Raw genomic sequence first — 16,798 nt, forward strand, 5'->3', positions numbered from 1 at the left:
AGGGCGTCAGAGCCGGTCCCCTACAAATACTGCTGAGGGAAAAACTTCCGACACCGGTGCATGTGGCGAGCAAACACACATAATATGGAATGGACATGAGCAACACATCTTGAACCAGTTATGGAAAAGGTAACTGTCTTTTCCCCTAAATTAACAAAATAAGTCTGTTCTTGAAGGGGCTGGAAGCTGAAAATCTGACCAGTTTGTATGTACATGGAGCCTCTATCTCCTTATATTTAAAAAATAAATAAATCTGCTCCCTTTTATTCTAAATCTTTTTGAACAGAACAGTGCACGTGAGCAACACTACAATAAGACTAGTACCCATGACTTTTCCAGGCAGCTAAACAATAATGGGTCCATGTATAAGTGTGAGTGTGGGAGAAAAATGGTAGACGACAATTTTTTACCTCCGACAATCGTGGATCTTCATTTCGATGGGGAAAGGGAAGGTGTGCCTTAGGTCTTGGGAACTAGAAATGTTGGGGTATGATTTTTTTGAAAACATCTAGCAAGCTTATGGAATGTTATATAAGGGCACTTGGGTCTTGTATTTTGGGATGTAAGCTGATCTCCCCTCTATGTGCAGCATTGCCTCGCAGGCCAGGTGCATTATGGGCTTTCAAACCTTCTCTGAAACATTAAGTATTGGCCGCTGCTAGAGTAGATGGGTCTATGATCTTATCCTTGTGGTCCTATTTTATGTTGCGATACCTAGTAATGCCTAGGGAAATAAAATATAGAGTCATGTGTTTCTTTTGTGTGTTTTGTTTTGTTTTTTTTAATGATTGGCTGACTGCAGGTTCCAGGTAACTTTCATGTGTCAACACACAGTGCCACTGCACAGCCTCAGAATCCTGACATGACGCACATCATCCACAAACTCTCATTTGGGGATAAGTTACAGGTGAGTCCTTCCTCCAGGCCATCTTGCTGTCTTCAGGGGCAGAGGAACCAGTCTTCTTCTTTTTACTACATTTTGAAGCATTTTACAGAAGGGCTGAGTGTGGTGGGGAAGGGCAGGGAGGAGCTGTATTCTCATTCACAATAGAGAACTTCAAACTTCTGTGGCTGTGTTTCATCTATAGATCTCACAGTGCTTTTGAAAAGATGGAAAGTAGCCCTATCCTTGCTGTACAGATGGTGATGGGAAATGGAGGCACAAAAAGGTTGTGATGTCACTGGCATCACTAGGAATAGAACCTAGGAATCCTGACTCCAGGTTCCCTGCTACAGCACTTGGCAAGTTGCTTTGAATATTCATTTTGCACATGTAGCTTCAGTTAGTGGCTTTGTGGAGACTAGGCATGTACATCAAGGGACTACAATACCACAGGAGTGGTAGTTGAGAGCATATGGTACTGCAACAAATTCTAGCCCCATATCACCCTTCCTTCCACTATGCTTCTAAGGGAGATCAAAGATTAGAAAGTGAGACATCTAGCAACTTCCCCCTTCTCATAGGACAAATTGAGTGGTTGTTCAAAGCTGCCAGCCTACAGCTGGGGAGAAGGTGAATGTGTGCATTTGCCCTATGGCTAGGGTTTCACCTGGTATGCTGTATGTTATTACATCATTCCTGACTTCTTAATGGAGACAACTTTCAGCCCTGCACCTCTGTAACTTGCTTCCAGAAAGCTGAGTTCATAGGGATACAAAGGTGCGTGCTCACACCTATTCCATGATTTACCCCCCAACATGGCTTAAACAGAGCCTCTCTGTAATCCTGATTCCTCAATACAGACATTTCATTACGCTGCTCCCTGTTCCACACATGCCTGCTTACTCCAAAATCTTTGTAATGCTAATGAGTCTGAAGCATTGCCTTGTAGTTCTCTATTTCATTCTGCTCCTGCTTCCTTTAGGACATGTCTTGTGTTGGAGCATTGAAATATTAGCCTATTGATTAGTTGGTTTCATGTCTGTAAAGCATGAAAAATAAATCGTAACTTTAGTAGACCTGGTGGTTCACTATAAGAGGTAAGTGCTAATAGGGACTGCTGCTGACTGCATGGGAAACGTGTCCTATACAGGAATGTTATATGTCTTTGGAGAGTGTTAGCATGAATGTGGTGGGAAGGCTGGGCAAGGGGAGGGCTTTGAGCATGGAGTGGATCAGGCAGAAGATGTCTGATTGCAGACGTTGTGTCCCCCAGCATAGAAGTATTTAGCACATCATATAGTCTGCCACTCTCCCAGACGTATCTGGCTATTGGTGTGTGCCATTACAAGTTGATTCAGAAATCTCATGCCTCTAAATAACACATGCTGTTCAGTCACCTCTATCTCTTCATGCATGTGTGCGCACGTGCTGTTGGCACAGTAAGCAAAACCATGAGCTAAAGGGCATGTGACATGGGAGGAGATGTTCGCTACTCTGCTTCTAGCTAGACTGAGCAAGTACTGGTGAGAGCCACTGAGGGTATGTCTAAGCTGCAGCCAGAGTGTGCTTCTCAGAGCAGGCACATAGATGCACTAGTTCTGCTTGAGCTAGTGTGCTAAAAATAGCAGTGTAGCCACGGTAGTATGAACGGCAGCTCAGGCTAGCCAACCATGCACAAGCTCACCTGACCTCCTGGGTAAGTACTTGGGTGGCTAGCCTGAGCCACCACCACAGCCACCCTGTTTTTTAAGCATCCTAGCTGAAGCAGAGCTAATGCGTCTGCACTGTGGGACGCATACTCCCAGCTACATCAAAAGACGTATCCAGAGTGATTTCCTAAGGGGGGGTGTGTGGATTATTTTAACGTGGTCTGGATATAGGTGAGCTTTCTTTGTTCAATGTTTATTTTTGGTTTCACCTGCCTCTATCTTAGGGTATCTGCTGATCTAACAATGGGTTGAAGGGCTTGTCTGATTCCTTTGTTCCTTACTGTATCATGGCCTGAAATGTGGGTTTTTCATAAACTCCAATTGCAAAAACTTCCCAGTTTATCCCTCAAGGGATCTCCCCACCTCCTTTTGCTGACAGACTAGGAGAATATTTATCCCCTCTCTCCAATAGTGAAAAACCCACTGGAGTCTCAGAGGCTGTGCTACTTTAGGCTTCATTAACCTTTTCTACACTTCATCTCTGTAGTTCCTGCATTTGAAGTGCAGAGCTCAAAATGGGGTGGGGTGTTCTCTCCAGTATACTGGATGACAGCATGCTCTAGTTGTTAGAGCATGGGACTGGTGTTCAGTAGATCAGTGTCTAGTCACTTACCTGTATCCTACAGATGTTTTGTGACCTTGGGTAAATCATTTAACAACTCTGTGCTTCGGTTTCCCTGTCTGCAAAATGGGGATATCTCCTGCCACCAGTGACTAGATTGGAAGGTGGCTGGGAAATGATGGTGGTACTCCTCCAAGCTGTGCCCATAAAATAAGCTCAGTCCACATGAGCCACCAAAATGAGACGCCGCTCACTGTAAATATGATTGTGTGGATCCTGGGGCTTAGCTTCCTGCCCAATTTGGAACCTTCCAGGTACCCCCTACTTGTGGCACAAAAATGAGACATCGCTCTCAGTAAACTGTGCAGGGCTGGGACCTTGCTCTTCTTGTTTACAGAGAAGAATGAAATAATTTAAAGGGGTTTTTTTTGCATTGTAACTATGCCCTCTTGAACCCTCGCCTCGCAGGACATTATACCTAAAGCTTGTGGGTTTTTGACATTGGAAAAACTTGGGCAATGTTTTCCAGACACTGGACATTTGCCCCCAAAGTCTGTTGTTTGTGCCTTGACTGTGTGCTGTTGTGCGTGGCCTCCTAGGCCTTGTCTGCACTAGGCAAACTTACAAAAAGTATCCCACCAGTTTTAGCACTGTTTCAGCTGAACTGTCATCAAAACAGATGACCACCAGAGTTCAGACAAGGATCTAGCAACCCATTTTTACTAATATTTTAGCTAACCCTTCTGAAAGCAAGTCTAATTGAAATAGTGGTTTAAAGACTGGTCTGGCTGCTGGAACCTTGTCTAAACTACATTTCCTATTGGTTTTAATAGTGGCTCAAGCTGAATTGGTGGGAAACTTTTTGTAAATTTCCCTAGTGTAGACCAGGCCAAAGTACCAAGTGAATCAGAAGCAGGTGATATGCTACCCACTAAGATCAAGGACATTGGGGAACTTTTATATGTATAATGTGTCAGAACTATTATTGAGTGACAAATCTTGCCCTGGCCTTAACCTCGTAGTTTAAACTTAACTCTGATGTCTTGTGTGTACCTCAGGAAGGGTTGGATGGTTCATGGAGTTATGTAATGCACAGACAATCCTCTGAAATAGATGTTTAGCTGAGCTCATCCCTTCTGAACTAGTTTTGAAGTACTACAGCTGCCTGTAAATATGCTGCGCTAAACCAGCATTCCATACACACATCCATGCTCCTATGCCTGCTAATCACACTTCCAGCTGCCTTGATTTTCCACCTCTTCAAGGTATTATGACATTGAAAACCACCAGGCATTCTGCTGGCATGTTGCAGTGGTGGGGCTTGATTGCACTGGTTCGTCGCTTGTAGTGCAGCCAGCAGCTCATGTAAATCGAGCATGTATGCTCCCTCACTGACATATGCTCCCTCTTTAGATTATGTAGAGATCACTGTTATTAGGCAGACTCTTGTCCTGAGCTGCCCCCAAAGTATCCCCTAATATGAGGACACTTCTGCTTGACCATTAATTCCTTTGTGGAGTCACTTCAATGTGTGGCTCCTTTTGGAGAAGGGAGGTATTCCGAGTTGTCTTCAAAAAGTACCTGATTCTGCCAGGATTAACTATTCAGCTATTAACGTGCTCTACCCTCTGAGCTGAAGCTTCAGGCTTCATTTTCCCTGCCAGGACTTGTACTGGATGGTGATGCTGAAGGAGTGGTTGGAAGAGCTGCTGTGTCATAACAGGTGCCATCTTTCAGATGAGACCTTAATGCCCTTCTGCCTGTCTCAAAGGGCTTTCCTAGTAGAAGTTTGACTCCTATTGCATGTATCAAGAAGAGCTGGGGTTAGCCCTGTTGCCAAGTCAAATATTCTCCCTCTCTAGATAAACTTATGTCCAAGGATGTGTGAACTATAGCACAGAATGCTGTCTGCCTGCCTAGTTACTACACTGCTACTATCCAACTCAGCACTGTGTAAGCCTTTTGAGATACCAGCAGTCTGGAAGGCATTATAGAAAACCCATTTGTGCTTCCAGTTATATTTGTCACCTGCATGTTACCTGTTCCATCAGTTCAATTTGATGAAAAACAAGGAATTTGTCTTGCTAGAATTTTCTTTCCTAGGATATTCCATCTTGCTGTGGAATAGTGATCAGGGAAACATGCCATAGGACCAGGTGGATGTGTCCTATGCAGTCAAGTGCTTACAGCTGTTGGAAGGATGGTGGGTAATGCAAATTGGTGCAGTGACTTGTTAATGCAGTGAAAGCTAGAAGGACACAACTCTTCCTACAAACAAAACTGCTTATCTGTTGTCTGTCAGTAATTTCCCGGCTCTTGGATATCTCTTCTCCTTCTGTGTATCTTAATGTGGCATGTGTTACATTGCAACCCTCTGACTACAGTTGCAGGACTTCTATATAGCTTTCACCATTCCAGAAATTTCCCAAATCAATCATTCTGTTGGTGGATGTTGGTCCTTGTTGTTTTCAACTAATTCCATTAGCCTCTACCTTAGAGGAGTGGGGAGTAATGGGGGAATCCAATTGATCTGTGGTGAGGGGTTGGGAATGCCTAACACTTGCGTGTCTGGAACCAACTGCTAAGGAATGGATGGCTAGCTGGCATGTCTCCTTCCCATCTTCCAAGACATAGTGTGTGTTGTTTGTTCTAGGGATGCATCTGAGTAGAAAGCAGGCAGCTCCAAGTTCTGCCCTGAATTTGAATCTTTCAAGTGTGACTCCCAGCAGGCTATAGTCTCTACAATGTATTTGCATGTGATAGAATGATGAGCGCTTGCTAGTGCAAGCTTTTATTCTCCAGCTGGGAGATTGATCCTAATTATGGGTTGATGACACCATCCACCAACGCAGACTGGTGTGCACTGATGTCATGGTTTGCCATGGAGATTCACCTCAAAGCTTCAGACTGACTTGTGTTTCCCCACCAGTCACTTCCAATCTGGGAGTGCTCCCTTGGCTGAAGCAATTTAGAGTGGACATTAATGTTAGATCTTTGGAGGTTGATCTTACAACCTCCCCAATTGGAGCCAAGCCTTGTGGTAATGGCCACTGAGAATAATTTGTGCCTTTTTCTCATTGGGTTGAGGCTTTGCATTTGGGAAGACTGAGTCAAACTGGACCCTTCAAAAGTGGGGAAGCAAAAGTCAAAAGCACCAAGTATGGAATATAACCACTGTATGTGTCTTCTCGCTCTCCAGGTCCAGAACATTCATGGAGCATTCAATGCCCTGGGGGGAGCAGACAAGCTCAGCTCAAACCGTATGTATTGTCAGTGCTTCCAGGGCTTAGCCAGCCCACTGATAGTGGGCAAAAGCAAAATGAAAACCAGGATATTAATGCAACACTGATTAGGGGGCCAGATAAGCAACCAAAGGGACCCAGGCATCAGTGAATGGGATTTCAATTCCCACCCCTGGCCCTAGGGAAGGCCTAGTCCACAGGGTCCTTTGCTATCTCCCTCTTGCACCCTGGGTTTTGTAGTCACTGGCATTCTCTGCAGCTCAGCTTGATTATGATCACCTGCTACAAGAGGGATTAGCTGGGTATCACATGGATTGTAGCAAGTCTGAGCAAGGGAGCTTATGGTATTTGCATCTGTATACTGCTCTTCTAACCCCCACCCACTTGCTACTGCTACCACCATTACCACCAAAATCACCCCTATCCTTTACTAATAGCTGTCATGAGCTTCCACCCTCCTTCTGGGGGCATGGACTTTTTCACTGGCTAATCTATCCTTTCCCTTTCTGACTCATAGCCCTTGCATCTCATGATTATATACTGAAGATAGTCCCCACCGTGTATGAAGATATGAGCGGCAAACAGCGGTACTCATACCAGTATACTGTAGCAAACAAGGTAAGGCTGGAGGTGACTGTTACGTAGTCTTGCCATTGGTGAAGAAAAACCCAATGAGTTCATAGGAAGCTCTTTACTTAAAACTCAGTCCATGGTATTGCACTCTGGTATAAAGCATTTGTGTTTGGTAGGCATGCAGTAGCCTCTGCTGGAAGAGTGAGGAACTGAATTGCTTTAGAACGAGGCCTCTTGCAGTCATCTCTTCTACACTTAGCAGCAGCTACATTATAGTAGCATGAGAATTTTTCTCAGTGCCTGGTGCTAATTATTCTTTCTCTGAAGAATTGTTGCCTTGCAGCTGACTCTCTCCTATGTGTGCTTAACTGATTCAAGTCCCGACATATTGTACCGAAAACCTTCATAGCCTGAAGTAATTCTAGATCCTAATTCTCTTGCTAAAGGGGTTTCAGAGAGATTTATTGCCTGGTACTCTCTTGTTTTTACAGTGTAGAAACCTGGCAGGCCATTCCCATGACTGAATTGGGTGGGGGCTAATTATTTGCCCTTTAAAGAGCCTTAAGACTCTAAAAATTAACAATTATTTTAACGCAGAACAAATGTAATGCATTGTTTATGGGAGTACTGCCCTTTGCTAGTTGCTCGAAATTGGACAGGGTTGTTGCTCTTCGTGTCTGTGGATGTCTGTCCAGGACATCTCTTGATTGCATTGGCCCAGTGGAGCATCGAGTGGCTCTTACTTCCCTTCAGACCTTTCGCATGTGGATTTATTGTGTCTGCTCTACCTGAGGGTTCTGAGGCTGCCATTCTGCTAAAATATCCACTCATTTATTATGCTCTCATGAGCTGTGCCAAGACTAGCAATAGTCTCCTGTGCTTTCTGGTTGTGCTGTACAGAGTGTCCTGAGGGTTTGGATAGCTTTCTCTCCCTGGATAGAATGTATTTGTTCTGTTTTAATGTTACAACCACTCTTCTGATAAGACTCTCTTGCAACACAAGTTCTGAAATTAATTGGGAAAACGTACAGCCTGAGCTGCTGATCTTGATACTTCAGTGAGCAGGATTGCAATTGGGGCCCTCAGCCAAGACTGAATCATCGGGACTGTGTTGCTGAGGGCGGAGGGTAAGGAAGGAAAAAATGAGGTCAGTTCTGTCAAAACTGTTCTTTTCATAACCAGAGTGCAAGCAAATGGAGCTGTGTCTGCATTTTCTGTGCATTTTAAAAAGGTTTCTGATTACTGCCTCTGCTCTAAACTCCCATGCTGATAAGAGGGAAGCAGGAATCGGAAGGAAGTCTTTGGAATAGTCTGGCATAGATGACCTAGCATGAGGTGGTTCTCTACCGTGATGGTGATGTGTGTGAACTGTCTGTCTCCTCTCCCATGTTATCTCCTAGATCTTCTGTTTCCTCTCCACCCAAAGCCACCACTACAGTTCTGGCATCAACCAATTAGTTCTGCTAGGAGCCCTTAAAATATGCTGGTATGGGTCCCCCTCCTATTCTGTCCATTGAAGCTCAGTCCACCGACTGTGGAAGAGACTTCAAAAGGGAGGAAAAATCCCAGTGGGGTTGATGGAGCACAATGGTGCTGCTTCAGTTGGTTCCCTCTCCCTTTGCTGAGAGGAGATCATCCTGTTAGTGTTGTACCTGTGGACATGCCTTTGTTTGTCCTTCATCCACCTCTTTAGGGTTGTTGTTGTCCCTACCTCCTGAAGAGTTGGGTCTATCAGTCAAAAGTGGCACACTTGTCACAGGGATAGGGAAGGGGTATCTGCTGAAATAAGGGCTGGAATGTGCAGGGCATGCTCAGGCATTTCTTAAAGGTTTGTTGTATCCCAAAGCCAACTCTCCTCCTCTACTTGTTTGTCTGTCTGCTCATATCAATGGCTGGTATTTATCTTCGTGTTGAGGGCACAGTTAAAATATACAGCAAAACAACTAAATATTTTCTTGGTAAGACCTGATAGAACTAAGATGTATTTCCAAAGCAGGTTTTAGAAATCCCTTTCACAGTGCTGATTTCTCCATAACGGTGGATGATCTGGAGAGCTGCCCTTTGGCTGATACTTCACATGTACCTGCTCTATAGGAAGTGGATTAAAGGGTCCTGTCCACAGTGGAGCTAAGAGTCTCTCTGCTGAACAGATTTAAAATGGTGTTTGCAAACTCTGTGCTACATTAGGTCCCCTCCTTGCCTAGAGCAAGTTTCTTAACATGGTTTAAACACAGCTCTGTCCTATTTGCACTGGGCAGGCAAAAAGTGTTAAAAACTGTTTTTACCCCAGTGTGGATGAGGCCTCAGACACAGGAAATGCTTTGTTCTGAATGCAGGGGGCAGGCCAACAAGCTGGTGTAAGTCAAATTCCCTTTGTATTGCTTAACTTACCAGTGGGTTAGCTGCAGTTTTTAATATTAATAGTGCTAGAACTCTATCTACAACCACTTGGAAAATCCATGTATCCACTAGGGGCTGATCCAAAACTGTCTTTTTTCATTGACTTCAGTGGGCTTTGGATTAGGGACATACTGAGTGGCATTTTTTGTTCTGTGCCACATCACCAGGCAGTCAGTATTGTTATTTATAGTCATTCAGAAATGAACAAGTTACTCTTCTTAGTGTAATCGTTATGGGTAATTACTATCTCCTGATAGTATGTTGCAATTTTCCCTGATAGGAATGAGGAGCAGCCCAGTGGGAAGGGAGTCAGTTCTGAGATCAACTTCTTTGAAATAAAATTGCTAATGCTTTCTGCCTTCCTCTCCCCACTCTCTTTTCCAGGAGTATGTTGCCTACAGTCACACTGGCCGCATTATCCCCGCTATCTGGTTTCGCTATGATCTGAGCCCCATCACAGTGAAATATACAGAGAGGCGGCAACCTTTGTACAGGTTTATCACATCGGTGAGTTACTTTAAGCCTGTGACTCTTCCTTCTTGCCCTCTCCTGCTCTTCCCGTGGCCTCCTTGCCCAATCTGGGAACTGAGTTCCTGCTTCAGAGTACTATGACGTTTCCTGAGAGTAAAGCTGAGCTCCGCCTTTGCCTTAGCCAGTTCACACGTATCGAAATTGAAGGAAAAAGTGGAGCATCCGATAAGAGAGAACCAACCTTTGATGGTTTGATTTAATCGCTTTGGCATAAAAGAAAGACAAATATCCTGCACCAGCAGTACCCATGCTGTTTGCCCCTTGGGTTGGGAGGGAAGGGAGGCACACTGGCAATATGCCAGGAACATGGGGGCAAAACCTAACTAATACACAATAAGAGCAGATTGCAGCAGACCTCCTCTCTAACAATGGGATCTAGCATGTACAGACTATAGGACCCATCGTGCTGTGTACCTTGGCTACTCAGAAAAATGTGTAGCATTACATACTGGGACATATAAGCTCCAAGTGTCTATGATAAACTGACTGAAATAACCTGACTTTGGTGGCGCCCAAGACCTGTACTTTGGAACTGGGGTCTGAATATTTGAATTATAAACATAAATGGTGCTTTATCAGTTGTGCTGTGCTCTGTCCCTAGGAGGTTTGTTTTTTGGAGTTCTCAATAAACAGTCAATCAGCTTTAGAGATGGATCAAAAACACCCCCAAACTCTGAGGCAGAAGAGTTGAGATCCAGAACTTCATGGTTTGGGCCCTTCTTTAATTAGCATGTCTGCCTGGTCTCAAAGTGTGGTCAATAGGTTAAAACATTAGGGCTTACTAACCTGGTTGCTAATGCTTCTTGCTGTCCTTCTCCCTCCCAAATTATGGTCCCATGTTCTTTTCTTTTTGGGGGAGGCAGGTAGCATGGTTTGGAACCAGGGACCAGTCCATACTTCAGTACTCTGCACTGCTGTTCACTGTCATGTCTGTTTGCTTGTTGCTAAGAGGTCATCTCATGGTTGGGAACAGCTGTAGCATCTGTGTTAAATAAAACACTGTGCTTGAAAATTGTGTAAGCAGCTGGTGGGGACAATGTTCCAGCCACTTCTCTTTCCTCCCGACTACCACCAAATTAGCCTCACAGGTTTCAGTGGCTCCATTTGGGCTGTTCTGTGTTAATATTTGTTGAGTTGAGACCTGCGGGTAACAGTACATCCCGTCACTTGAGGGTGACTGATGTAACTTGTGTGTCAGACCTTTTGCAATTACCTACCATGCAGATCTTTGCTATATCAATAGGACCCTCTGGCCAGGATGCAGTTCCAGGTCATGTCCCCTTTCTGTTTATCTAGGTTGAGAACTCCAAGCTTTGGTTTGATCCCCTGTGTGTGCATGTGCTGGCTTCTTAGGTTTCTCGATGCAGGTGTGGGGAAGCTTTGTGAAAGGATCAGGGAGAGCAGGGTTGCTGGGGATTAAGATGCCTTGGTCCTCAGTTTTCTTGTCCTATCTCAATGACACACTCTGATCTGTTGTCATTTCCATCATTCTAGCTCTTACTAGTAGTATTACCAGCCTGGCCTTCTGCATCATGATTGCCCCGGGGACTGGCTTGTCGTCACTGGTGTGCTGAAGCCACAGCATTCTGATACAACAGAAGATTATCTGCTTGTGGCAGCTGGAGTTATTGTTGAGTGGGGCAGGCTTCGGAAACCCCTAGGCTCTTGCTATTCAGCAGATGCTTGGTTAAAAACCACAGAAGGGGGCTATGGAGGGAGCACCTGCCCATTCCGTACTGAGCAGCCTGTTTACTAAACTATGCTCACACAATCGTCACAAAAACACTGTAGTACTGAAATATGTTCTTGGAGGTGTAGCTGGGAAAAGACTCTGTTGGGCTGTGAGAGGCTTTGGCAGGGTCGTAAATGTAAACCTGTTTGTTACCACAAAGGCAGCTGAATTTTTAGTTTCTGAGTCTGTGGGAACCCTAAGCATGGGTGTCTGTTGGGAGAATGATGTAGCTGTTGAATGTTGGGTGCTAAGGGCTACCAGCTGTGTGTAGGGAGGTGCTGGGAGGTCAGGTCAGAAAGAAGTGTTGGGACTATGCAATATAGTTCCAGTGGAGCTCCCCATCAGTTGTGAGCTCCCCTCGGTGGTTAGCCAGAGAGCAGCCTTTTAGTACACAGGGTTAGCTCTGTGGGAGGAGTAAAAAGGGAGAGTTACAAAGGAGCAATGTAGGAACCCCCAGTCCCAAGGGAGGATTAGGAAAAGATTCCATAGTATTAGAGGGCTCTTCATTCTAGCAGGCAAAGGCATAAGAAGATCCAGTGTCTGGAAGTCAAAGCTAGAAAAGTTCAAACTGGAAATATGGTGCAAATTTTTAGCGGTGATAGCAATTAAGCATCAGGACAGCTTATTGAGGAGTGTGGTGGACTCCCCATCACATGAGCTCTCTTAGAAAAACTCCCAGTTTTGATTTAAATACATATGCACTAGTTCAACAACAAGTTATTAAGCTCAGTGCAGGGATTACTGGATGCAAATATATTGCCTGTTTTATGGAGGAGCTCAGACTACATGATTACAATGGCCCCTTCTGCTCTTAAAATCTGATCATGAAGAAACCCTGAAGATCCTCAGTATGGTATTTCACTTTGGGAAGAGAGAGCCATGTTGCCATTGCCCTTCTTTCATGTTCCCCTCATTATACCCATGCAGCCTTCTGTTACCAACAACTGCACTGTAGTCCCCTAATCATATCTGTTAAAACTCTAATGTGCTGCCCATGTTATCACTGGATGATCTCTCACTGTTGTCTCCCTCCTCCCTTACTCCCCTTCCTTTATTTGTCTTCCCCCTTGGTGGGGTAGGCGTAAATATCTCCTTAAGGCAGCTACTGGTCATTCTATCTATAAAGCTCCTTTGCACCCATGGCACTACACAAATAAATAACAGTGTGGTGCCTGCTTCCCGTGAATCCCACCATAGAACAGGACTCTGAGCACATATTAGAACCTCACTGATGGACTGTCTGACAAATAAATTACATATCACTTCTGAATTGACCCAGAGAGACCTTGTGTGTCACCTCTTTTGTTGGTCACAGCAAGCTCAAAAGCTGTGTGTGTGCTGGGAGGCAGAGTGCAAACAAATGCCAGGTGTGTGTGAGTCATAAGCACTCAGCGGTACAGAGCTGTGCAGATTAATATGTATTTTTCTGTGGGGGTTTTTTCCCCCTTGCGTGGCGGCACTAAAGTCAGATTTTCCTACCATCTGATGCAAACTCTAAAAGCATTTTTTTGTGGTGTAAAATCTCCTGTCAGCTGATCCCCTGTGGACTGAAATAGCCAACCACCTCAGCTGTCACTTTCCCTGAAAAGTCACCATGCGTCACATTCAGAGGGGTGGCAAGGGAAGGGGGCAGAGTGCGAAGAGTGTACTCGCTCCCCAAAAATATGAATTAAGTCTCCGACAGGTGCTCTGGTTTCTGAGGCTTTCATCTGCCAGAATGCCAGCTGTGCTACAAGAAACACATCACCCGGGCCCACCGTCATTGAGGCATCTTGCTGTTTCACTGAGCTCATAGGACACAAATGTCATTGGTTATAAATATGTTTATAAATGAGTGATTTCTTCCCCACTGCCCTCTCTCATCATTAGTCTATCATTAGAGCTGTTTATTACTGTAACAAACTCCCTGCCTAACTCAGCCACTGCTGCTCGTCCGTGTGGCGTACCAGTGGGATTTGTTCTGTGGCAAATCGGATATGGTGCAATAGGCCCAAATCGGGGTTGGCTCCCTCCCAGGGAAGTTGCACAGCTAAGTTGCACCCTATAGCTGCTGACCCATTGCCCTGAAGCTTTAAATAATCTTATTCCATTTTCCCATCCATCTCTAGGATCCGGCACGTGTCCAAATCCTCCCTCTTCCTGAGCAAATGAAGCATTGCAAGTTTGTTCACCTTTCACCAGCTCCAAGAGTCACTATTGTTCAATGAGCCACCCCAGGCTGCACTCTGAATGACATACAAAAAGACTACGTTAAAAGAATATTAAGGTTGCAAAGGCAAGCACGCATAAGTTAGAAACCTTAGCAACTTTAATTTGGGCCCCTTGTGTGTATGCATTATTATACAGTCTTTCATTACATGATCACATACTATTTTTACTGCCTCATTCATTGCCCAGGATGGATGGTGCTCACTGATGGGATATCTATTCAATATTTCTTGTTATCCCCATCGTTCTGGTCTGACCCATGACTTATTGACTGCATACAATTTAAACCTAGCACTGAATACAAAATTATTAATTTCCTCATGGGCTTTTCTATGGTGTGCATCATTTTAGTATTGAATGCTTCACAAATATTTATTAATTTTATCCTCACAGCATCCCTCTGTAGCAAGGTTGGTATCAACCCCATTTTACAGATGGGGAGCTGAAGCAGTATAAAGGAGATATATTGATATAAAAGAGATATGAAGGCCAAACTTGTCTACTAATTTTGGATGCCCTCACTAAGACACACAGGGCCTGACTTTTCAGAGTACTTAACGTTTTAGATGTTCACAAAACAGTTTCTATTAATTTTAGCCACAGCTGTGAGCACTCAGCACTTCCACAAATTAGGCCCCAAGTGATTCAAGGTGGGCACTCAGAAAATGAGGAAACACAGCTAGTGGCCCCCTGTGAAAAGTTGGGTTGTGACTTGCCCAGCATCACATAGGAACCTCTGGTAGAGGCAGGGATAAGAATCCATTTCTCCAAGCTGGCATTTGAATTCCTTAACCATAAAACCCACTACTTATTTTTTCTTGTAGTCCCCTGCCTCATTTACCGCACACTTTGCAACTTCTGTAACAAATGAAGCAGGCGGGGCCAACAGTCTCATTCACTAGACAGCCCTGATTCATTCCTGGAACTCCATCCATCCTGTGCCTGAATGAGGCAGGGGTCTTGTGAAAAATAGAATGTGATCATGTAATTAAAAACTATATCAAAGTTCATATATATGCAGATAGAGTGGGCGGGGGGGAATTAGGGTTGCGTGAGCAACCTTAATGCTGCTGTTTCCTAATTTTTGAGTATGTGACTATTAAACTTAAGTGTTCTTTTAACATAGGGTTTTTCATGTAATTTCCCACATTTTTCAAAAAGCAATTTGGAAAAAAAAACCATGTAGAACCATATTGACCCTTTCCAACATGGGCCATCGGCACAATTGGAACCATTAGTTCCACAGTACAGACATCTGCCCTTTAAGCTAATTAAGTGATAGATGATTATGACCTGCTATTGCTGTGTGGACCAGCTACTAGAATGTGATGAGACACACTGTATTAGTGGTTTTACAGGTATTTGCCAACAGAGGAATATTGGGACTCTGGAATCCAAGGTTCTGGAGAAGAATATGCTCTAGTAATTACGGATTCTTCTGATTCTGCCCCCTAGCACGTCCCCAGCCCTCCCCAAATTGTTCCCTTCTGTCACATTCCTCCTCTGCTCCTGCCTTCACTTTAATCCTCTACCCTCCCCGGGTCAGGTTTCCTTCTTCTCTACGCTGCCTGGGCACCAGCAGTGGGAGTACTGAGAGCACAGGAAAGACAGTTGCCATGGTCTCAGTTCCAGTGCTGGGCATCACAGTGCCCCCCAATAGCTATGAGGAGCAGTTGCAAAGAAAGTCCTGCTCAGCCCCAGGCCAGAGAATGCTGTGAGGTCTGGGCGGGGTGGAGTATGCTCAGCACGATTGCTACAGAGCTCTGTGGGGATGGAATGTTCAGAGAATTTTGCTGTCAAGCTCTTAGCAAACTTCTAGTGAGAAAGTACAATTGGTGATTTTCCAAGGCTTAGAATTCAGACAAATTGGGTACATTTTCATAGGACACCAAGAAACACCTCTGACTTCCAAGGCAACTCTCCTGTGAAATTTCTAGTCCTTGCTCCAAAGCATGAAGGAACTAGAGCTTGTCAGTGAAATAGTTGTGAGTTTAACACTGGAAAAACATTTTCCCCTAAGCTTGTTTTTCTTTCCTTTTGTGTTGATTGATTTAATTAATTAAATAATTCAGCCTGAGTTAGACACCCAGTGTAGCAGGGTGGTTACCCACTCCAGCCCTGACAGGGCTGGGAGAATAGCCCAGGCTGAGTGGGAAGCAGGCTCAGTTAGGGCCATGCCCCAATTAGGACCCAGCTGGCCCTATAAAGGCTTCAGCCAGGAGCTCAAGCAAACACTTTCTCTCTGCCTTTAGAGGGAGAAGGGCCTGACTGCTAGGGAGCATACCTGGGTACCTAAGGTGGAGCAGGGCTGGGGGAAGGCAAGAGGAGCTGGGGAGCTCCGGCCTGGAAACCCCCCAGGCTGCAGGCCTAGGGTAAGGCCAACTGAGTACTGGGTTGCAAAGGGGCAGCCCACGGGTAGGCAGAGGCAGCAGGTCCGAACCCCTTTGTCTGTGATGAGTGGCTGATACTGCAGTCTGCTCCAGTGAACGGGGGCTAGATGGAGACTGGGCAGTAGCCAAGACTGAGGCGAAGTGGGGATAGTGGGTGGGGGTTCCCCTGGGAGGGGGAGACCCAGAACTGTGGGGGTATTGCTGGGGGCAGCACCCAGAGAAAGGGGCACCAGGGTCCTGGGAGGGACCCGGGGCCAGGGGCAAGGTGGATCACCGGCCTGCAGAGGACGCTCCAAGGCTGGCAGAGCTAATTCCTGGAGACAACCAGCAGGAGGCGCCGCAGGGGTGAGTCCCGCACGCTTACACCCAGCATGGGAAAACTTCAGCCTGAACAGTTAGTTTGGCAAAGTCATAAACAACTGAAAATGGGCTCTTACAATGGAAAGTGTTAGGTAGCCTTAACTATTGTGTCGCTGCCAGCTCCATCTCTTATTAGTCTCCATCCTTTACGAGCTGAACAACACACGTTCGCCCTGCATTGCAAAATGCTCTACAATAAATAAGGGAA

At 45.2% G+C, this 16,798-nt stretch overlaps 1 protein-coding gene across 1 annotated transcript in view; it reads left to right on the plus strand.

The window, feature by feature from the left end:
* Nucleotides 1-16,798, plus strand: part of ERGIC1 (endoplasmic reticulum-golgi intermediate compartment 1) — a 101,416-nt gene that overhangs the window by 80,337 nt on the left and 4,281 nt on the right. The window contains exons 6-9 of the mRNA XM_005298054.5: nt 803-907; nt 6,354-6,414; nt 6,914-7,014; nt 9,754-9,876. Of these exons, the coding sequence (XP_005298111.1) occupies nt 803-907; nt 6,354-6,414; nt 6,914-7,014; nt 9,754-9,876 (390 nt within the window). The remainder of the gene's footprint in view (nt 1-802; nt 908-6,353; nt 6,415-6,913; nt 7,015-9,753; nt 9,877-16,798) is intronic.

Source organism: Chrysemys picta, chromosome 8, assembly GCF_011386835.1.
Source record: "Chrysemys picta bellii isolate R12L10 chromosome 8, ASM1138683v2, whole genome shotgun sequence".
In the NCBI taxonomy this organism is placed as follows: Eukaryota; Metazoa; Chordata; order Testudines; family Emydidae; genus Chrysemys; species Chrysemys picta.